Source organism: Bacillus rossius, chromosome 2 (assembly GCF_032445375.1).
Source record: "Bacillus rossius redtenbacheri isolate Brsri chromosome 2, Brsri_v3, whole genome shotgun sequence".
Lineage (NCBI taxonomy): Eukaryota > Metazoa > Arthropoda > Insecta > Phasmatodea > Bacillidae > Bacillus > Bacillus rossius.
This window is the reverse complement of record NC_086331.1, coordinates 1212530-1237556: the sequence shown is the minus strand read 5'-3', so window position 1 is coordinate 1237556 and position 25027 is coordinate 1212530. Positions and strand designations below refer to the sequence as shown.

The window sequence follows — 25027 nt, the reverse complement described above, 5'->3', positions numbered from 1 at the left end:
GCGATAGAACATATTAATTAAATTAAAAATTTGGTAAATATGTATTGTACGGATTAGCGCCAAACAAAATCGTACAAATATGAAATAACTTTCATTATATGCTATCTTACGTCCTCTTTTCAGAACCGCCTGCGGAGATAAAAAATTCCAATTACTTTAGGAGATATCCAATTTTTTAACATTCATTTTTTGGCGATTTTTTTAAAAAAAAATTTGAAAAATTTGAAAATACCTTTATTCTGTGCTCTTAAACTTCCTCTTTTCATTAAACCCGGCTGAGATAAGAAATTCCAAATACTTTTGGAGATATCGAATTTTTTAATTTTCATCCTGTGCACTCATGCGGCTATACAAGACGTGTGTAATAATTTGACCGTTGCCATTTTATATTTTGCGGTGTTCGCCTGAATGTCTAAATAACAGAAATTTTTCATTAGGTAAGGTTACTTACATTATAAATACTTCAAAATAAACGGAAATTAAAAATAATATCAATTTATTTTACATGTTGTATAGTTTTAAGTATTTATAATGTAGCTGACCTGACCTAACAAACCGGGACAAAGGATGAACAGAATAAACTCACGTAAGTTTCTTTTTACATGATGTATTCGTTCACGAGTCCTAAGATCCACATTAAGTTCTGCCATTCCCGATTACACCCGAATATTCACCTTCGGCCAACCTCGGGATTTATTTATTTTTGCGCAGGAAAAATGAATTGAAATATTAAAAGTGGTCGGATAGGTTAGCTACATTAAAACACTTTAAAACCCTTTGGATGGTTAGTTAGGTTAGTATAGCTACATTAAAATAAACAGAGAAATATAAATATTAATAAATAAACCCGAGGTTGGCCGAAGGTGAATTGTTCGGGTGTAATCGGGAATGGCAGAACTTTATGTGCATCTTAAGTTTCTCCGTTCGGGAACATCGCAAAAAAAAAAATCATACATGTAAACAAGCAACCGTTATGGCCGCATGAGTGCACAGGATGAAAATTAAAAAATTCGATATCTCCAAAAGTATTTGGAATTTCTTATCTCAGCCGGGTTCAATGAAAAGAGTAAGTTTAAGAGCACAGAATAAAGGTATTTTCGGATTTTTTAAATTATTTTTTAAAAAAATCGCCAAAAAATGAAGATTAAAAAATTCGATATCTCCTAAAGTAATTGGAATTTTTTATCTCCGCAGGCGGTTCTGAAAAGAGGACGTAAGATAGCATATAATGAAAGTTATTTCATATTTGTACGATTTTTTTTGGCGCTAATCCGTACAATACATATTTAACAAAAATTTAAAAAAATGTATAGGGTCTAAGGAGTTCAAAAAATGAATAGCCTAGAACCATCTACATGCAATCCCACATCAAGTGGTGATAGACCCATACAAAACATAACCTCTACTTACGATTTGGATAACGGCGCAGCTCAATCGAGACACGATCACACTAAAGTACCTCATTCTTATTGTATATATAGTCCCATACCGGTAAGCTTAGTCATTTTTTAATTATTGCACCTCACAATAAAATCATTCTCATTGTATATTGCCATTTCCCGCTCGCTTCACTTGACATAGTTTTTTCCATTGCTAAGAGAAATCCTTTGGCATGGAGAAACGTTTCCATAACAGAAAATTTGTGTTTTTTGTTTTTATTGGTGAGAAAACACATTAATAAAATGGCGCAGTTACTTTTTCGCGGTTGCGGGTATGTTGCTGACGTGAAAAGTAGATAAAAACAATCCTTGATGCGGGTTGTATATAATGGTAAAATTTCAGCTCGATCGGTGCAGAACTTTTTGAGTTTTTGAAGCGTACACAAACCAACATAACATTTTTATAGATATAGATTATAATAGCAATATATAAGATATAAGCTATAAGATAAGAATTATTTAATTTTCAAATGTATTGTACGAAATGTATTTTTTAATTTAAACGTATTTTTATCAATAGAGTCGAAAGAATATATTTCAAATTAAATAAAGTTTTTTATTATTTCTTGAAATATATATATATACATATTTGTGTAAATTATAGTCGTCAAGGCACAATGGTCGAGTAGCCTGATGTGCTTGAACTTTGACAATATGGTACAGCATCGTCAAGCGTGGTCACAACTAAGATGGGTGACCATGATATTTAGTTATAGAAACTTTTTTTTCCGACTTTTCCGGTGGATTTTCCCAAACTTTTATTTCATATAAACACTCTTCTGTTAAGATGCAATGTTCTGTAAAAATTTCAATCCAAACCATCGTATACTTTCCGAGTTTTGCGGCCAAATACATACGGAAGCTAAATTTTTATATATATAGATAAGTGTTGTTTATAATTTTTAATCACACTTTTATGCGAAGATTTTTAAGGAAAGCAGAGGAATATTCAAGTCCCTGTGAAAATAAGCGAAAACCGTTTTCTGCTCCAAATATTTTACTATGTATAATCCCATGCAAACATCAACTGTTTGTTTATAGTTATTCTTGTAGCATAAATTTGTTTCTGCGTCAGGAAAATCATTAGATACGTCACAAAATATTACACAGTGTAGTTTAAAAGTGATTAACAACCCAAACATTTGCGTTTATGTCTTGAGCAACGAAGCCAAAATGAAAAATAAACAAATTCAATTAACTCCAATATTTTTCCACAGGTTGTACATATAACAATCAACTTTTAAAAAGAGTTGGATTATATTTTGCTTACAAATTTGGAGATTAATTTCAAAACTGCACATGCATATGCATTGCACTCAACAGAAGTATTGAAAAAGGTGATATATGTAGTACACATTTAAGTTATATTTCTACAATTTCTTTGTAGAGCAGGAAAACAATTATAAAATTAGGCACATGTGCGCATTTGGAAATTATTATTTAATGCTATATATTTAAGTAATATTTTGGTAAATGTTAGCGCATATTTGGCTTTACGCCCCAATAAAAACGAGTGTGAAAACACTATGCAACTGAAAAATGTATCATCAATAGTTGTTGCAATTTATAGTATATAATAAAAGTTATGAGGCACGTTTGAGAGTTTTTCTCTATTTTAAAAAGCTGATTCAACAAACCTTAAAACATGAAAATTTACGCTACTTGGTCTCTGCAAATATTTTGTGTAAAATTCGCCAAATTTGTGTGTTTGCATTGTATCTACAGTTGATGTGATATTTTTATGTATTCCACGCACATTTACTGATATAAGCGTGTTTTAATAAATATGCATTTGCATACCAGAAATTTTACACGAAATAACAGATTGCACATCCAATAAATATTTTCATGTTATCATGAATTACTGAAGGCAGGTATGGATGAGGGTAACAGTATATTATCATTGTTTTCGTTACATTTAACTCGCTGTAATTATATCCCAAACACAACTTTTTGTAGGATGGACGATCTATGTTTGCGTTGCAAAAACGTTTAAGTGTTGTATATAATTTTTGTAGTAAATATCAGTTTGAGTTACAATTTTTATGGTCTTTTACCCCTCAAAATGAAAATAATTTTTGCTCATGTAGAAAATCATATGTTTTCTACTGGCTTTCTTTAAAAATTATGTTTTCGCCTTTTCTAACGTTTCCATGTTCAATGTATTATGTATTTATGTGTGTTTGTAGAATTACCTGTATTTGTACATAAAAATGCCGTGTTTAATTATTTTTAATAGTTGTATAAGTGTTTCTCGCTTGTTAATGACCTTTTAGCATATATATATATATATATATATATATATATATATATATCTTTTTTTAAATTCTTAAATGTTAATTCTACAAAAGGAAGTAGTTCGATAATAAAAGTTAACTTTACCACTTTGAAATGAAAGTCTTAATTTTTTAAACTATTGCTCAAAATTAGAATCACCTGAGATTTTTTATGGTACGGTAATGTACTTACTTTCTGTTTAAAGTTATTATGGATACATCCTGCCAAAAAATTTCTTGGAAAGAATATTGTGATATTATTTCAATGGCTGATAAATGAACTTGTTTGTTAACAGTTGGTGTTTTTTATAGTTTCTAATTCGTAAAACAATCTACGCTATTTAAAAGAAAAATATTTACTTCGTATACAAGGTTACTTTGGTTAATCTCTATGTTACAGCATACGAGATACTAAGAAAATATTTGATTTTCTTATATAAACCTTCAAGTACTTAGATGACTGATATTAGACTGATGATCTTCTACAAGCAGTTGTTGAAAAATGTGATATAAAATAAATAAAGGTAAACATATTTTTGTAACAAATTAGCTTGAAGTTGTTGATAACAGGAACTTGCTATTTTGTTATGTTCAAGGGTTTGTGTTTGTTTATTTTTTAAATTAAATAATTTTATTTTCAAAGCCTGCAGTACATTATTTCATTAGTTTCATTATATAATTAGTTTTACCAAGTGATGCATATTGTTTTAATACATTTTCATAAAATTTTATGTTGCATAGAATATATTTTGCTTAAGAAATTTCTTGTTAAGAAACCTTCATAATTTTCCTTTTTTTAAAAAAGAGTATCTTTATTTTATTAGACATTTTATGGAAAGTAAATTATTGGAAACATAGCGATATATTTGATAAAAACATTTATTTTCAAAACAAGTGTTCTCCTAAGAACTACGATTAAATGAAACTTTAACAACTTCACCAACATGTATTAAACACGTGGTATACAGACACGTTAATTGTGCGAGTGAATAAGCAAAATTCAGTATAATTTAAGCGTCAACAAGTAATATGAACTGATTTTGAACATTTGAACTAATTATTATTTAATTTTGGCCCAGAAAAGGTGGATATGAGAGAATATTTCAGGAATAAAAGTTCAATTTAAACATTATTATAATCTATTACTGTGTTAGTAAGACCAGTATGCAACTATTTTAAGATACATGATTAATACAAATTAAAGAAAGCACACTCATTTGTCTCTATACATCTGTAATGAAACAATATCTTTGCGGTATGATTCTGCAAAACAAAATCCAATTAAAATTTCCTTTTTTTGACCAAGCCTACGTAAATTAAAGTAATTCATAGAAATATGAATGAACTACAACACTTTTAGAAGCTTTTCAAAGAAACTCGACGAAAGCAATGTTTTTGAACTCCTGTATTGAAAACCTACTTTCATTTTTTATAACTATACCAATGGGGCCAGTTGATAAAATTTTTGGCAATACAACAATATAAAGAAACTTTTCCTCGTAACGCTCATGAACAGCATCAAAGTCAGCTTTTGAGGCATTGTTTGGTATCTGTAACTGATGAAAGAGTTGTGGTGTCCGACAATCATACTCCTCTCTCAATATCCGTTGTTAACAATACTTACTTCCTCAACAAATGATGTCTTAGGTTTTGAAGAGGTATTTGTAGCAACAACTATTGCGTGTCAAATTATCTCAGAAGGTTGTCTAATAAATTAGAATAATATGCACATGACTAACACGTTACCGTACAATAACTCTGCGTCAATAAAGTAATAGTTACCTATATATATAGAGATGTTTATTAGAATTTTAGTAACTTGTATTAAAATTCCGTATCAATTTTAAATATATATAATCGAGCACCAGGAAACATTATGTAATAATATTCACTCAGTTCTCCCTCAAACTCTTTCATTAAAAGCCTCGTGCCCATGAAAATACATTTTATGAAAATGTTATTGTTTATCATTTTCTAACAAAAAATAAAGACAAACAACGATAGGACTGTTACTGGCGAATATTGACTTTAGCCAAGTCCCAACTTTAAAGAATCGTGTAAAGCATACACGACTGAAAATCAGAGAGTAGGTATTTGATCAATATTGACCATTGCTTGCCAAATTTATTTCCTAAAGTGTCTCCTTCAAATCATAATGGCTCACATCTCAAAGACATTTCGTTCTTTTGGAGGCTCGCGAAAGAAAGAAATGACGAGGGGTCACACAAAAAGAGAGAGAGAGAGAGAGAGAGTTATTCAGGCAGTGATTCTGTCATATGCCGAGGTAGGCATTTTTACAACTACCTATTTCATCTGAAACGAATTAAACTCCACTAATAATTGTTAAAAACCTTCAAGCTGCAAGTGTTTTTTAGGCAAATCTAAATAAAATTTTCGTAAAACTTTTTGTCTGAAGCAGCCGAATGAACAAATTTCATATCAACTTCCTACGTTCTTTTCCATCCTGACGTGACTCAAGAATATCTCAACTTCCACAGTCGGATGCTTGTGCCGAAATCTTTCAATGGTTGAAGTAACATCATAAAATAATTGTAGAACTATATAGTAAATCATTAAAAATGTATTATTTGTCTTGTCCGCTCAAATGTAAAGGAAACACGAGTAATATAACTCCAGTCTGACTCTTTAGACGATACATTTTATTTCTTCCGAGTGTTTAAGGTTAAACAGACTAAATTTTTAAATAAAACTCTTAGTAATTTATTCAGTCATTAAAATTAATTAAATTATTTAGACATTAAATTATACAGGAAATATTTATATTACTTGAGGTGGAATGAAAATCAAAACTAAGAAATAATTATAAATACAAAAAAAAATGTATTTGTTATTCTAAATAAATTTCTACACACAACTTTTACTGTTCATTATTGTCCTTTAGCTATAATTTTTAATCATTCTGTCAAAGTAAAGAGATTTTTTAAAAATAGAATACTAACTATTATGTTTGCAATACTAGTTCAGTAATTTTAAAATAAAGAAATATTCTCAACCATATGAAGATGACTTCGATTAAAATTAATGTATATAGATATTAAACTACGTTATAGATGAGCAATGTATATTCACTGCTTTAAGATGATGATTTTAAAACGTTTCATTTCAGCATGTAGCTTTATATGTTCTCTTGTTAATCAGAACACACATTGCTGAAATACAGAGGAATTGGCAAACCTTTTATTTTAAGATTTATATTTAAATTTGCTTTTTATTTTATAATACCTATCAGCAGTATCTATCCGGTGCCGGTGGGTGGAGTTGAGAAACGGAATTGAAGAGGCTATTGCTTCCATTACTCATGACGTGTTAACCAAAGTGTGGGAAGTATTGTACTTTAGGTTGGATGTGTGCCGTGTAGCTAAAGGTGCACATATTGAGCATTCGTAAGAAAATTTGGTTAGTTTACCTTAAGTTTGATGTATGAGTGTTGTAAATAGTATAAATTAAAATTTTATAATATACCATTGAAACTGGAACATTATTTTATGGACATCATGTACAACTATCCTTTAATACTTAATAATTTATAGTCATCTAAGTTGTAAGGAAACTATATAATCTTTACATTTTAACTAATTTTAACAAGTTGGGCAGTATTTTAATAAAATTCTTTGTCAAACATTATGTGCAATCCGGGGTTTAGTATTTTTTCAAGTCTTTTTATTTTTTATCGGAGACGTTTCATTATACAGTTTAAGTTTTCGCTTTGCAAAATGAATTATTCGATAGTCGATGTAGCTGCTCCGGTAGCGAATTCTAGCGGCGGGTGTGGAACTACGTGTGAGTCGGGTTCAGAAATTTAGTGATTGATATTTAATACTGGTCTATATAATTTAAAAAAATATTTATTGTGAATATTAGAGACATAAATTGTGTTTTTAAACTTTTTCAAGTTTATTTTCAAGTGTATTGATATAAGTTAGAGTATGTTCGAGTAGGTATAATTTATTTACATTATAAATTATAAACTATTACATAATTATTTTTATTGTTTAATCGTAATAAACATTCAGCATATTTATTGATTTTCATTTTTAATTAAAATTTATGTCGATTATTTTACTAAATAAAATAATTAATTTTATACACATGTTTATATTAATATTGAATACTGAGTATGTATTTAATTAATTTCTGTTACAGTAAATTTCAAAATTTGTTCAGTGTTATCAATCAAAAAGAAGTATGACTTCTAACGCGGATATAGAAGTACACAATCCTTTTTTTAATGAAACAGTATAAAATTGTTTTGGACTAAAAAATTTGAAACCAATGTCGCGTCTTCAACTTCTTTATAACTTCTAGATCTACTTACGCCTGTAGGCCGAGCGGAACTACGAGGGTGATTTTTGAGCGTGTATTCGAGTCGTATCGCCTCTACCGATCTGAGTCGCGAGAGGAACCTTCAGGCGCCGGTGAATGTCCTTGTTCGTGTCGGTGTGAAGGAGGACATCGCACGCGGCATGGCCACTCACAGGGGCATGGGGCATGCGAGGCTCGTGGAGGTCAACTACACGGCTGTGCGAGGCTTGCCTGCACACAACCCGCAGCAGCCTCGTGGCTCACAGACGCGGCCATCACCCGGAGATGCTGTCTTCTGTATCCAGAACTATGGCGTTAAAACTATGATTATGTTCGTAAAACGTTTTTCCACTTTTTCATCATTAAGTTACGTACGAAGCTTAACAGGAATATCCCTACCAGCCAGATAGACCACACACAAACTGCTCAACAATGACAATAGATAAAAAAAAACACATATAAAACAATTTGCTACATTGCAAAGGATCCAAAATGATAATGTAACTGAGTAATGTATTAAAAAATAAAAACTTCTGGATATTTTGTTTAACGGGTCTATTCAGTAAACCATTACAAAGAGAAAGAAAATTACAAAAAAAACTATGGGTAAATAGGACATTTCTGGTGTTCGCTGCAAACATTAGCCCCAATGCCCTTCGAAAACCAACCACGTCACAAAAAAACCGTATTTCAGTATAAAAAAAAATAAAAAATTAAGAATGATGAAAATAAACACCTCAAACGTAATTATAACATAATCTAGCTAGAAGACGAGAATATATCCCGAAACGTCATGACATAGTTGCCTTCTGTATCTGTCTGTCATAGATAACGCTTATGTTTTATTTGACACAGTGTCGCTTGTATTACTAGAGGTTTTTGTGTTGCACGAGTGGGTGTTTGACAAATAACAACGGGAATATTTTTCTTTATATATTTATTTATTTCGACTTTTGTTTGGCGCAGTTATTCGGTCCTATTTATGATTTCTTTCCAATTTCGTTAATTATTGATGACTGCCTTGTGTTTGTGTTGATAGTATTTCCCAATTAAATACTATTATTTTTTTTTCAGTTTCTCTGTGACAAATTGTTGTCAACCTAACTAAGCATTAACATTGCAATATTTAGTTTTAAATATTTGCGTTTGCAAGAAAAAATATTGTTATTCTATGTTTGATTTAGCACGTGTATCGAGCAGGGAGTTGTTTAGTTGATATCAGCGGCCAGGTGAAGATACGTGCCACGCTTGTCAGACTTGCCATAAACGAACCGACGGAAACGTCATTTTGGTTGGAAAATGTGTCCAAGAAATTTTTTAGTGCATGAAATGTAGTCACAAATGAAACATTTTCAGTATCATAATCCAATGAGCATTAGGCGTTGCGTTAGAAATGTAAACGTTAACTTGTTCTTGAATTGTAAAAAGTCTAAAAATGAATCAAATCAAAACTTATACTATATGATAATAAGACAAAAATGAATTAAATGTTAAAGATAGAAATAGTTTTGAATCTTTAAATCAACTTCCAGAAACTCTATTAGATTTTTTACAATGCTTCATATTTTATTTTCATTTTTTAATATTGGCATCACTTACTGCTGCAGTCGCTTCCCCTCTCTAAATTATTTGTAGATATGGTGACGAAAATCAAATCGAATTTCATAGAAGGCAATAACTTTTTTGTCAGAACAAAAAAAGTTTTTAAGTTGATGTGTTGGGTATATAAAGCTTACTGAAATGCGGGAGTTCTCTGTGCTCATATTTACCATCTCGTCTGTGACCTAAATGCAGAAGTTCGAAGGTCTCAGTGATTCAGTGATAAGATGTTTTAATTGCTCGTTGGTTACCAGCTGAGGAAACAGCTGCACAAAAACAAACTTCGGTGGCGCTAAGATGTGTTCTCAACCTCCTAATAGCCTGCGTACGCGCTTGCGTACTTACGTAGCTTTCTTGGCTGAATTGATGAAAATACGTAAATATTTTACAATCAAAATGTAAAATTTATCTTTGTAAATAAAATTATTTTCAAATTAGAGAGTAACTAATCGAATAAATTATTACAATTTGACCAATTCCGCACCATAAAAACTTTTGAGGTTTTGCAAAAAAAATACAAGTTTCTAGTTTTTTTTATAAAAGGGGAAAAAGAGAGTCACTAGAGTTGTGGGGTTTTTTGTTTGTTTTTCAGATTTTTTTTTAACTATTTGAAACTTGCTCCGACACACCATGTTGGTTATTTCATTTTCTTGTCGTCGCTATTATTTTAAGTTTTTTTTCCTGTAAATTTGTCAAGATGGTGTTCTAGAATTTTATATTTTTCCTCAAATTTTCACAAAAGCAGTTACTAATAATTATTTTAATATATGAAAATGTAACGTAAGTGTTCATAACTAATTATGATCATTTACGTGATCTTTTGCAGCTCAAGAATAACGGTTAGTGTAAGTGTGTCTGGGGAAATAGTTTGTGACCCAACAGCAAATGCAAGAAAGCTACTGGATTAAATATTCAGAAAAATTAATTAATATAAATAACAATACAAATTATTATAATAATACACTCAACGTTTGATACCGAGCCTTAAGAAAAAAAAAAAGAAAAAAACTGTTTTTAACGTTGTCAGAATTGTATAGGAAAAATGAAATGTTAAGAATTAAATCTGAAAAACGAGCTTGATGTGTTCTGTTTCAATTACAATGCGCGTTGAAAACATCTTCGTCACAGATTGACCATGAGATCGAAACTTACGACGACGGAGTGAGGCCTTACTTAAGGCGCTCGAGTTTAAAGTCGGGAGCCGCAGAAGGGTGTACCAACTAAATGCAGTGAGAAGTACGGTCCCTAGGCAAAAAAGAATGACCTGGATAATAATTGAAAACATCACTGCCTGTTTACTATTTAATATTCCTGCTTGGCATCGGCTTGGTACATTAAAATACAGAACCATGTACACAAATCTACAGAAGATCTAGATCTCGCATTAAAGAAAAGGACATCTAATGTAATCACATATTATAAACACTATATTACGGGTAATTTTACAAACATTTAGAAAGGATAAGTTTTTCCCTAACAGGTCCGTTGATTACACTCCTGGATGACGTAATTGTCTATAAAGGTTGTTTAGGCACAATTCCGAATATTCTGGTCTAACCGGACTCTCGTTTCGACGTAATTATGCGAGTCTCACATCCCGCACCACACCAACGTGATAAGTCTGGCTTGCAGTTTACGTAAATTCTCACGTAGCGTAAAAAGGAGAAGTAGAGTTTATTTCGCCACATTACGATTCAAGAAACTAGCAAGATAATGAATTTGAGTTTATGATCAGTCAAGTCTCTCTGCTCATAGCTTTTCCTTAAAAAACCAACCCGGTGCCCGGTTGTTAATAGCGGTTGCGTCGAGGCTTACTTGTAGTTGCGCAGCATGGTGGACGATAACCCGGGCTGGGCACTGGTCGATGCGTAGGTGAATGGAACAGCCTTTCCATTTTAGCAGCGGCGCAACACGCCTGCACCCAACGAGCCGAAGTCGACTCCACCAGCCGCCAGCACCGTCTCTCAGCTCGCCAGCCGCAGACCGTCGCAGGTTAACGCGTCACCATGACGTCATAAGGCTTCGCGCGCCGCGCGGTGTTGGCTCGCGGAAACACACACAAGCGCAGCGCCGTGAATGTCCGTAATGCTTATGTTTTAATCAATCTTCAGGACGAAAATGAACCAAGTGCCAAACAATCTATCATAACATATGATATAATTAATAACCAAATTAAAAGGAGGCGTGGCAAACGCCTCAATATCCCCCCCTTAAAAAAAATTCTAAATTAACACCAAAAACCAAAGAAATTTAGGTAGCTTCGAGCCACTATAAGGCGAGAAAACGGGGAAGCACTCAAAACACGCCATTCAAACAAACGACCTCAAGGAAAAGCAAGAAGAAAAAAGCACACAGTGAGAAAAAACACGCGAAGAAAAACACATGAGAGAGACAAAAAAAAACAATGATTAAGACCAAACAATGCTTTGTGCCACTTTCCCGTTTACTCGTTAACAAACAGCAACATAATTCCTTACTAGGGGGTAGTAACCGTAATCCACCTCTGAGACACGTAAGGCGCAATAAGAAACCTACTCAGCAGCATTAGCCCTATACTTAAGTCGAGCAGCCACCCAAAAAGAAAACAAAAAATTTAAAACCCCAAAAAAAACTAACCAATACGACGATAAAAAAAACTTTTAGACCTCAAGTCAAACCCGACAGTCACGAGCGAAATGCCCTAAACGCCCACACCTAAAACACGTACCTCCCTTCTTAACTTTATTTGGCCCTCGCGAACTTTCACTACTTTTGCCCACCGCGCCTTGCATTAATTGCTTTTTGAACTGGAAACTGGTAAAACAAACGTTTTCCACCGCCACTGCCCACTCTAATAAATCTGACAACTTATGTGACTTGTTCACGTAACACGACTCATGACGCACCTGTGGACAAACATTTTCGAGAACAAGACTAACCCATTCCTCCTCAGTCTTACTCACTCCTAGTGCCTTCGCATAATCCAAAATCTCCTGCACAAAATGCAAGACGGTTTCATTTAGCTCCTGAAATCTATAAACTTTACTCATAATTAATTGCTCACGAACCCGCCGAGGACAAAGCTTATTCCACAACGCCTCCTTACAATCAACCCATGACATATGACTCTTATAACCCGCAATGACTATATCGTAAGCTAAGCCTGTGCAACGCGAAGCAACAGCTAAAATTAAATCGCTCTCCTTGGAAAAATAATTTGCGTTAGCTAGCTTGTCTACGGCCATGCAAAACTCTAATATATCCTCTACATTTGCTGACTGCAGTTTCGGAACGTTTTCTAGTGATCGCAAAGCAAACTTATTTTTTAGAAAATTTGTACTAAGCGAGCCACACCCACTCGCTTCTGCCTGTTCCGTTTGCCACGAAACTCTTTCTCCTTTCAAATGCGCCACAAACTTTTGTCTTAAAACATCTATGCTTTCGTCCGCACTGTGCTCGACTGACGCAGCTTTTAAATTAGTCATTATCTCCTCTTTATGTAATTTATATATCCAAGCCAATGCCATACTGGTGATATAAAAAATCAATAAGTATCTTAAACACCGAAAACTACCGCGTCTGCGACTCTGACTAGCAGAGTTGCGCAGTTTTGAGGCCTTACTTAAGGCGCTCGAGTTTAAAGTCGGGAGCCGCAGAAGGGTGTACCAACTAAATGCAGTGAGAAGTACGGTCCCTAGGCAAAAAAGAATGACCTGGATAATAATTGAAAACATCACTGCCTGTTTACTATTTAATATTCCTGCTTGGCATCGGCTTGGTACATTAAAATACAGAACCATGTACACAAATCTACAGAAGATCTAGATCTCGCATTAAAGAAAAGGACATCTAATGTAATCACATATTATAAACACTATATTACGGGTAATTTTACAAACATTTAGAAAGGATAAGTTTTTCCCTAACAGGTCCGTTGATTACACTCCTGGATGACGTAATTGTCTATAAAGGTTGTTTAGGCACAATTCCGAATATTCTGGTCTAACCGGACTCTCGTTTCGACGTAATTATGCGAGTCTCACATCCCGCACCACACCAACGTGATAAGTCTGGCTTGCAGTTTACGTAAATTCTCACGTAGCGTAAAAAGGAGAAGTAGAGTTTATTTCGCCACATTACGATTCAAGAAACTAGCAAGATAATGAATTTGAGTTTATGATCAGTCAAGTCTCTCTGCTCATAGCTTTTCCTTAAAAAACCAACCCGGTGCCCGGTTGTTAATAGCGGTTGCGTCGAGGCTTACTTGTAGTTGCGCAGCATGGTGGACGATAACCCGGGCTGGGCACTGGTCGATGCGTAGGTGAATGGAACAGCCTTTCCATTTTAGCAGCGGCGCAACACGCCTGCACCCAACGAGCCGAAGTCGACTCCACCAGCCGCCAGCACCGTCTCTCAGCTCGCCAGCCGCAGACCGTCGCAGGTTAACGCGTCACCATGACGTCATAAGGCTTCGCGCGCCGCGCGGTGTTGGCTCGCGGAAACACACACAAGCGCAGCGCCGTGAATGTCCGTAATGCTTATGTTTTAATCAATCTTCAGGACGAAAATGAACCAAGTGCCAAACAATCTATCATAACATATGATATAATTAATAACCAAATTAAAAGGAGGCGTGGCAAACGCCTCAGGAGCAAAAGGTCAGTTCTCACTGGTCACAAAGGTGAAAGCATTCAGGTCGACCTTCGAGTCATTCCTCCCGGTACAAGCTCACACAGCAATACCAACTTCAAAAACTAATCGAGATTTCTGAGCGGCCTCTGTTTACGAATGTCATCTAAGAAACTTGTCTGTGTTCGAGTTCAGTCTCTAAATCATAATTTTTGGAGAAACAAGTTTTGGGTTTAATTTAATTTTTGTAAAGGTTTGATGATTAAAAATCCTGATATATACGTGAAGGTCAAGACCGTGATGGCTCACAAAAGAAACCATGACCTCTTGACTGTAAATCGTGGGCGCCGGTCCCTGGACAGATCGGGTAATCGATGATTTAGCTATGAGAATTCCAGCATAACTGTAAAGTTGCAGACAGACTTGCAACTCCCCGCTTCAAGCATAGAGGCAAACGAGCAACCGCGCGCCAAATCTGTGCCTAGCGCGTAAGGGCGACAAGGCATGTGATACGCCAGCCGGTGTCGCCCTTAGCCATTTCTTAGCCTCTAGACCCCGAACACGCAAAACATCTCCTGATATCATTTTACCCCAGTTCTTGAGTGGGCTCTCAGACTGCTGCCACGACAGTAGCTGCAGCTGCCGCTCTGCTGGAGTCTGTTAACACGTGATGGTTCACTGTTCGAATCAAACACCAGCATGCTGTGACGTCATCGCCACATCGCCACATTGTAACACGAACATCGCGTGCTTCGCCACGCCGACGGTGGTACACACAGTCACTTCTAAAAAATACAGTCGTTTAAACATTCCATTCAACACGGTCTAGTAATATGTAACGGACTAAAATAATAATAAATGACAATTAAAAATCAAAATTATTGGTAAAGTTATGATTAATTAATAATATAACAAAGTAATTAAATCTCGTAGGAAAGTGTGTCAACTCTTTCAATAAACATTACCGGCTGATTACGTATAAAAATGTTTTAACCATACACTAGGCCTGCCACATGCTCGCAAGGAACGGTGCAAACGGGTTTCCCTCAAGGCCGCCGCTGATATATGCGCCTTGAGCCAACAGCTGGCTGCATTCGCCTCGCTTCCGTCTTCGCCCGACGCACGCCCGCGCCGCCGTGAAAGCGAGGAAAAACAAAACACCAGCGTATGTCGAGGATGCTCAACTTTCTAACCCGGGCGCCGTCCTGCGCGGCCAGATAGCGCGTGTGTTCCGCCACTATCAGTGCTGTGCGGTGTGGTGTCGCCCCAAGCCTAAACTGCCGGCACACTCGCTCGCTGCTGAGTCCACGTCTGCAGGTGAGCGAGCATGCAACCGTCGCAAGACATCCACGGTCTCTTAGAAATCACGCAAGAGGTAAGACGTCGCCAAACCTACAACCTGACATTTTTAAAACACGAGAAAACAAAATTTCTTCCTCGGCTTCCTATGGAAATTCATGTTTATAATTTCATTGAAAAGTGTTACATCCGTAAAAAGGTGATGCATTTAATATATATTCATATAACTTCTAAGTTTTTAAAATATTCGAAACACTTCGAATATGGAAGGCGGAAACGCAAGCCGAAACGCAAGAATTTAAAAGTTGGCCGATGCATGCATTGAGTTTTTCTTGCGTTGTTTGTAAACGGTTATTTGAAAACGTCGTTATTGGACTTTTTGCGTACTTGCATTCCTTGGTAGTTTAGAAACCTGACATTATCGTGAAACATGGTTGCAGGTACGAACATTTGTATTCACTAAGTCACGTGCTCTCAGGGTTTCGCTAATAAGTATAGGGGCTGGCTGTTCTTCGACGTGTAGGTACTGGTTGTTCAGCTCAACTTCAAAGTTTTATACCAGCCTTAGGATTCACCTTAGACCATAGATCGTTAGATATTTTCAACTTGTTATTTCATGGTGAAATTGCAGTCTAAGGGCCGGTTTTATGACCCACGGCTAAATCCTCTGGTTAGCTAGCCTTCAGGTTAGGCTAGCCTCCGGTTAACGAACGAGGGGTGTATTATGACCCATACTTAGCCTGCGGTTGGCTAACCGGAACCTGACGAAGCGTGTGGTGTAATAATGGGTGTGTTGGTAATGAAATAAACCAGAATTTGGTAACTTTTGTTGCAAGACAGTTTTTTTTCTGGTAGAATGTTAGTCAGCTGTTTGTTTGTATTGTGAATCGAATGTTTACAGTTGCAGAAAAGCAATATGCCGCGAACTTTATCTTGTAACAGATATATAATTAAATTAAACAAAAACTACTTCGACGTTAAACTTGCTTTGAATTAAACCATAAAATTACAATTTAAGATTCAAAACCGTGTGTTTTCATCTTTACTCTTGTATTTAAACTCATGATTTTGTTAGGTTATATTTTAAGGCAAAACTAACGAAGTAATTCTATACAAACAAATAAATAGGGATAAGACATTTTTGCTAGAGAACACTTATTTCTTTCATAAATTTATTTCATGATCAAAAAATAATATATAGATCCTGTTTCGGGAAAATACTTGTCGATTTTCATTTCACTGGTGTAGGTTTCATTTTTGTACTAATAGTTTCGTATCACGTATCCAAATTAATCCGATCCTGATGGAATTAGTTGTGGTATAGGATGCTTGCTGTTTTAATTTAGTAGGTCGAGAGATCCTCGACATATTCACTGGTGAAATAATTATGATTGTAAAATGTATACGAAAGAAATACATTTTTTCAAGACCTGACATAATTTGTTTGTATCGAGATATGTTAGGTATTTTGTGTTATGTACAGGATTTTTCAACATTCTAAATTATAACAGCAAGTATAATGTAAAACAAGACCAACAAATAAAGGGTCATGCCGATAGGATCAAGGGATAAACTTGGATACGGGAAACAGAATAATTCCAGTGCTGTTTTCGTTTTGCACTTGCGTGGCAGGTAAATAATAAGTACCTAAAGGTTTGTAAGATAGGGAAGGGATAACTGGGTACATTTATTTTCACATTCAATTGTATTCATTGAATTAGAACCACGTCTGAAGTATGAAGTGCATTTCATTCCCGGCATATGTCCACTGTATTACGAATAAAAATACACAAATACAACTTCCACGAAAACACGCATTTTATAGGTAATAATAACACTCGTTTTGCAATTTTAAAATGCACTAATTTACACATATTCTTAAGCATGAACATTTAAGTTTATATACATTGCATACTTTTATGTACTTCGTGATCAATTTAAGTCAAATAATAATATACGACTCGACGAGAATCGAAAAGCGTGACTACACTTTCATGTCATGTAATTTTTAATAAAACTTTGACGAATACGGCGAAGCATTTTACATTTAGTAATAAATTATTCCATCGCATCCTGCAAATATTCAATAGAATTCCTCAAATAGTCATCATCACTATCAACAACTGACCTCGCCTGATACATCACCATTTTATTTTCTGTCGCTTAGCCTCCGGTTAAGCAGCTAGCGGCCGGTTCATCCACCCGCTAGGTTAGCCGGGACTTTAACTGGAAGGTAGACGTTTACAGGTAGTCATAAAACCGAAATAAGAGCTAGCCTGCGGTTAAATTTTAGCCGGATGTTTAGCCGGGGGTCATAAAACCGGCCCTAAGTATGTTGATCGAATTCATACTCCAAGTATAGCGCCGGGAATGCAACTTAAATAATTTTCGAAGCAACAATTTTAATTACCTACATATCACCGTAATTTACTCAAAAATTTGCACAAAAACTTTATTGAACTGATTGGCTCGATAGACCAGTTATTAATGAAACTTAACACACAAATGCATAAAAAATGCATAACCGTTAACATATCTTTACAAAATCCCAACTCTTCCTCGTGCATTTTCCTGGGTGGCCAATTGGAGCGTTATATTCATCTACTGTTTAGTAACACCTATCTTTGGCCTAGCAAACATTTTTCCTCCTTGAATGGAAAATTTACAAGGTGAGGAAAAAAATACTTCCTAGTTTCCTTAATTGTAAAAATTATATTGCAGGTTTCTTAAAATAGGATTTTCTGTTCCATGTTAATATTACTCCGTCATGCTATGTATTTAGAACATAAAGGGGGAATTATAGTAATATAAATACAACATTTTGTTTTCCAAAGTTTTAAGGCCATAACAGTTTCTGTCTTTTAGTTTTTTTTTAATTAGGCTCCGTTAATAATAGTGTATAATTGAATGTCATGCTACAAATAGTTTCTCCTGTGACACAATATACATTTAATAAAAAATGGATTTTTTTGAAAATGACTACAGCTATAGTAATATTGACAATGGTCACAATGTTATGTGGGCTTTTAAAATCTCTAATTGTGTTATCTAAGCCTTAACGAAGGAAAATATTCGGTATCAAACAATAAAATTGTAATGGCATGAAAACTATTATACTATTATAGTGTCTTTCGGTTCTGAATTTTTTTCATTGTTTCTTCGTTAATTTTATTTTAGGAATATTTGTAAAAAAAAATTATTCTATACAAATTCAACAGATATTCACTTAGAGTAATATCATAGGTGTAAAAAGTCGTGCGTCTGATAATATTGCGAATACATGATATTACACTTAGTTAATATTGGTTTAAAAAAATATATTTGTAGCAGAGCAAAATGCAAGGAAGGTATCAAGTTAAAATTTTGGAAACAGCCCTATGAAAAGTAATGACGATAAAACCAAAATAAAATCAAACAGGCGTGTGAGATCGAGTCTTACATAAGAAAAACATTCTGTGGAACTTAGGGGAAAGAAAAAAGTAGACTTACGAGATAAAACAGTGCGCATTAATATTTCACTGAATGTTTCCTCTCGGCTAGTGTTGTTAGGGCACACGAAAGGAGTCGCGGTCATGCAGACTGCTCAGCTCAGCCAAGCCCAGGCGTCGCGCGTGCTATCACACTCCGCCATCAAGCTGAACAGTTATGCTTGTTTGACAAGTTGGATTACTCGAGTTTCCGTCAAATATTTTGCATAAAGGACGAGTCCTAAAATACCTTGGATGTTTGATGGGATCGGCCAATCAAAATCGTGTGTAACGAAAACGAAAATGACATCCATTTCCGTCACAACAAATCCTTACTTAAAATTCCGAAGAACAATGTGTGAATAAAGAGGCTGTAAAAGTGAAATAACAAAAATAATGTTGATACCAATGTCGTGTGCGAAAAAAAAAAACGTAGGAAGGAAATTAAGTTTATATAACTTTAAATATCTTTGAACATTTATTTCATTATCAAACGAATATTATTATGAATTAAATTTATACATTTTCAAAAAAAAAAATTAAAATACACTAAAAGCGTAGAAGTTAAAAAAATTACATCCAGCATTGTAATGCTTAATTTAATTTCTAAATTTCTATTACAATTGAATAAACTTTGATAGCGTAACATTATTACAAATGTATTTGAGGTAATCTGTCCACATATACTTGATGGAGAAAATTGGAAGCCTTATTCCGTCCAGTTCTACCTCTCCTACTCTATTCTTAAATATTGTTACGAACGTGACATTGGCCGGGACGCGTGCAGGTGCAGAGCTGGCTGGCGACTGCCGCAATTTGATATGCGCCGCGCGCGCCTGGAAGATAACAAGGATTGACGCTTTCCCCCCTCCTTCCCACCACTCCCCGCGCGGCGCCCTGCCATGACACGTAACTGACACCGGACAGCTGGAAGTTACGCGAGCCACCTACACGTGTTTTCGAGAGATTTCTGCCGTCGGGACAGCTCGAAATGACGCGACTGGCCCCGGCCGCTCTCGTGAGTTCTGGAATTGCGCCGGGGCCTATATATATGCCCGAGGACGACAGGGCAGGGAGTCGGAGTTCAGAGAGAGAGTTGAGGCGGGAGCCTTCCCGCGGCGGAGCTTCCGGGGTGATAGTGCCGCGGGTGCGGCAGAGTGGCGAAGTCCTTGGACGAAGGTTCCAGGGCAGGGAGGGAGTGAGTGGAGTCGGGAGTTTTCCCGCGGCGAAGTTTCTGGGCGATAGTGCCGCGGTGCGGCGGAGTCCCGAGTGAAGTTCCGAGCGAGGCGTCGAGTGGGAGCTTGGCGAAGGGGAAGTGCGACGGCGGCGGCGGAGTGCGGCGACGGAGTCCTGCGACGGAGGACCACGAGGGGTGCTGCGGCAAGAGTTGCGCCAGAGGTGCGGCCCAGTGAGGTGTGCGGTGTGTGAAAACGAGTGACTGGGGAATATACATTTCTTTAAGTGTAGTTAATTATTTGCCATCTTTGCTAATTGTAAGTGACATAAGTAGTGGCCATCAATAAAACTGTGTGTGAAATAAAATATTTACTTGGGCTATCCTTTACGAACCCGCAGTAAATCGTAACAATATATTAGAGACAAATATTTGACAGAGTGACCGGGCCTTAAGGTCCTGCCTCACTGTCAAAATTTCGCTTCCAACACAATCGTTTGGTTAAATGGTGTTGGAGGGTTATGACGTCCCTGAATACGTCCATATCGTAGCCATGTTTGTTTGGAAAGTTTGTTGATTTGAGTTTCCGTCTAATATTTTGCATGTAGGACGGGTTCTAAAATATGTTGGATGTATATTCAAAATTAGCCAATCAGAGTGGTGCCCAGTGTAAACGTAATTAACGTCCATTTGCGACACAACTAATATTTAAAATGGCGAACACTTGGGCCACGGTCACATTGACAGGGCTGGCAACTTTACTTCATTCTCCGTCCGCTCAGAGAAGCTCGCGGCGGCCTGCGAACTAACAGCGCTAGTAGTAGTTCAGCCCATCATTAACATTGGAGTAACTGGGAGTTTCATTTAAAGTCGGTATATTTATAAACATATAATACATAATATTATATTTATAAAATATAATATAAAATGTGCACTTGATTATTCATCTCATTATTTTGTGTGCTTTCTCCATGTGCTCCTGATAATTCCTGCCAATGTTATGTTTGTTTCTCCATGTTCTTTTGGCCGTTCATGGCGAGACTTCTGCTGATGTTCTCCGAATGCTTTTGGTTATTTCTGAGAAATCAATCTCTGCATGAAGAATTTTTCAACTTAATGAGACATGCAATTTTATACAGAGTTACGTATAAATTGCTGAATTCTTGTTACTAAATTAGCACTTAAAATATTTTAATCCAATGTAATTCAAAGAAACAATATTAACTAATCAGTCGAATACCATGCTTTAAGAAGCTGAGAAACACTAACATGCGAGACGAACTTCCTTCTTCTTGATGTCTAGCGAAGCCTTCCTTCTCTTGCGATCGCGAGAGAGCATCCCGCATTCCACACAGTAAAATAAATAATATTTATCTCAACACGACAAGTGGCACAATCTGTTGTCAGGAATAGGAACTACTTGCAACAAGTTTCTTGTATGAGATAAATTAACTCCCGCTCACAAAATATTTAAATACATAAATATAAGAGCGATAATATTGACGAAATTTTTTCGAACGTGTTTTCGAACCTGGTTGGATCATTTACTGTTTGAACTATATAAGACGATTTGGATGACGCATCAAGAACGGTCAGCGTGGTTCCAAAATCAGTAGTGTCATCGTCGGCATAAATACGTCGCTACTGTGGAGTTTCGTTCATTAAAACCAACAATGCTACACGTCATGAGGAAAGAAATTTTACAAATAGTCCTTTGTGGAAAATGTTACGTTGCGACAATTGTGGCTTTCAGTTTGGACGAAGTGATAAATTTAAATAACACATCAAAACCTGTAAGGTACTCTTTTTTAGTCTACTGAGAACAGTCAGTGTTTGGACCAATTTTGTGTGGAGTTTGCATAAATAATCACATTTGGGCATCTGCATCGCCTGCAATGAAATGTAATGAGATTCCAGCATCGAAGAAACGGAAACATTCTATCGTACTACAGGAAGAAAATTATGACAAGTATCCTTAGATGAGTCATGAAGGATTTGATCTTCCTAATGTATTCTCTGATTGATTTTCTGTTACTCGGGCAAAATAATTAAATAATATTACTGGAAACCATCACAGTAACAACATCTTTTCAGAAAATGAGAACAATATAGAAGAATTTGAAGCTCCCAAGACAGATGATTGTTATGATGCACTGAGGCCAAAATGATGGACATGATACGTGAAACTAAATTATTCTTACCAAGTTTGTGATGGTCACTGGGATGATGATGATGGTGACTTTGAGGCTGGTGTTAAAATGGAAGACTTCAGAGATCTTAAAAATAATAAACGTGCATGGAAGATGGAAGCAGCAGCAAAGAGGATTGATTATAAGGCATGGGAAGGACCTAACATATTGATCGATCGTCTAAGACTGTTGGTAACATCGGTTCGTGGAGGAAACTAATCGCACATTGATGAAATAGCCTCCAAACTTAAAGAACTGAGGGAGGCTGGCTACATACAATAATCACTTGTTTTACTTGCCTGAGTATAATATTGCAAAATAAATCAATTATTTATATTTCAATATTTATTGTTTTATTTCTTGTAATCTGATTTCTAAGACTGAGTTCTTGTAGTATCCTATCGTATCCTACCAGTCGTATCCTACCAGTCGTATCCGCCGATCGTATCCTACCATATCCCTTTGATGAGGTCGTATCCCTGCGATGAGATCGAATCCAACCAAGTTGAATTTTTGTACAAATGTGTGTCCATTTCGTTAATTGCGCTTCTTTTTTTAATGTGCTTCCTTTTTACGAATGAGCTATCTTTTTGACAAATGTGCTTTCTTTTTAGAATGAGCATCGATAAGTCTGTACTCAGGACATGACTGGCCTTGAAGTTTGGAGACGAGAGGTCCATATGCCTGACTTTGTACATGTTGATTGAGTCAATCATTATTTTAATGTGTAATTTTTTAATTTATGGAACTTTTCCCGAATTTCTAGGTTAATTATTACGAACTTTCAAGCTGGCAGCCAAAATGTCATTATCGGCTTATTTTAGGTTGGTACATGAGGAATTTAAGCCTCTTTTAGGATTTGTCATCATATTTTATTGAATTTTTTAATCTAAAATTCCCCTTTTTTGAATCGAGCAAGAATCGAATCAGGCACTGTAATCTAACGACTCACTAAAAAAAAATTGATGATTTTTTGATGAATTTTGGAACTGTGTGCGAATTTTCAGCTTTATAAATACAGACTTTGAAGATGGCGAACAGATTTCAAGATGGCAGGCATCCTGGCAAAAAATAATTACTGCACTGGCAATAAATAATTACTGCCCTCTAGCAGACGAAAACAATATGTCTGATCCAAGATGGTGACCTCCAGCAGACGAAAACAGTATGGCGGAAATAATGTTATAATCCAAGATGATGGACTCTAGCAGACAAAAACAAGATGGTGGCTGTTATATCATAATCCAGGATGGTAGTCTCCAGCAGACGAAAACAATATGGCGGACGTGACGTCATCCTGGCTGGCATAATACATCTGCCTTGGCATTAGTGGTGGGAGGTCAGTCTGCCGGTTGCCTCCATGGATGAATGATTCGTCATCTATTTTATTTTTGCCCTCGCCGGTTTTGAACCGAAGATTCCATGATGTAGGTGCGTTTTAATTAAAATTTTAAAAATAATGTTTTTTATTAATTTATTATTTTTTAATTTTTTGGATGATAATTACTGATTTCCAAGATGACGGACGGTTTTAAAAATGACGGAATGTTCATTATTAAATTTTTATTAATTAATTTTTTATTAATTTTTAATATTTCCCCATTAAAACCAGATAATAATTACGGAATTTCGATATGGCGGCCGTAACGAAAGGTGCAACGTTGACGTCATAATTTCTATATGGCGGCCTTGACATACTAATGGTTGAAGTTATGACCTTGGCGGCTTAGGGCGGCTTGCTCATGGGGAATGTTCAAGTCAATGAAATTTTTGAGGACTATAAACGGGAAATTTTCCTTCAAAACGGGAAGTTTCGCCATCGCAGTATCATCTCACCTGATCTGCCTGGTCTCCCCTGGTCTCCCCTGGTCTCCACTGGTCTCCCCTGGTCTCCCCTGGTCTCCCCTGGTCCCCCTGGTCTCCCCTGGTCTCCCCTGGTCTCCCCTGGTCTCCCCTGGTCACCCCTGGTCTCCCCTGGTCTCCCCTGGTCTCCCCTGGTCTCCCCTGGTCTCCCCTGGTCTCCCCTGGTCTCCCCTGGTCTCCCCTGGTCTCCCCTGGTCTCCCCTGGTCTCCCCTGGTCTCCCCTGGTCACCCCTGGTCTCCCCTGGTCACCCCTGGTCTCCCCTGGTCTCCCATGGTCTCCCCTAATCTCCCCTGGTCTCCCCTGATCACCCCTGGTCACCCCTGGTCTCCCCTGGTCTCCCCTGGTCTCCCCTGGTCTCCCCTGGTCTCCCCTGGTCTCCCCTGGTCTCCCCTGGTCTCCCCTGGTCTCCCCTGGTCTCCCCTGGTCTCCCCTGGTCTCCCCTGGTCTCCCCTGGTCTCCCCTGGTCTCCCCTGGTCTCCCCTGGTCTCCCCTGGTCTCCCCTGGTCTCCCATGGTCTCCCATGGTCTCCCCTAATCTCCCCTGGTCTCCCCTGGTCTCCCCTGGTCTCCCCTGGTCTCCCCTGGTCTCCCCTGGTATCCCCTGGTCTTCCCTGGTCTCCCCTGGTCTCCCCTGGTCTCCCCTGGTCTCCACTGGTCTCCCCTGGTCTCCCCTGGTCTCCCCTGGTCTCCCCTGGTCTCCCCTGGTCTCCCCTGGTCTCCCCTGGTCTCCCCTGGTCTCCCCTGGTCTCCCCTGGTCTCCCCTGGTCTCCCCTGGTCTCCCCTGGTCTCC

General features: G+C 36.7%; 1 protein-coding gene across 1 annotated transcript in view; it reads left to right on the top strand.

The window, feature by feature from the left end:
- The first annotated feature begins 8199 nt into the window (after positions 1-8199).
- LOC134529895 (facilitated trehalose transporter Tret1-2 homolog) overlaps positions 8200-25027 on the top strand; it is a 31446-nt gene continuing 14618 nt past the window's right edge. Inside the window, exons 1-2 of the mRNA XM_063364453.1 lie at positions 8200-8258; positions 15330-15562. Coding sequence (XP_063220523.1) covers positions 8200-8258; positions 15330-15562 — 292 coding nt within the window. The remainder of the gene's footprint in view (positions 8259-15329; positions 15563-25027) is intronic.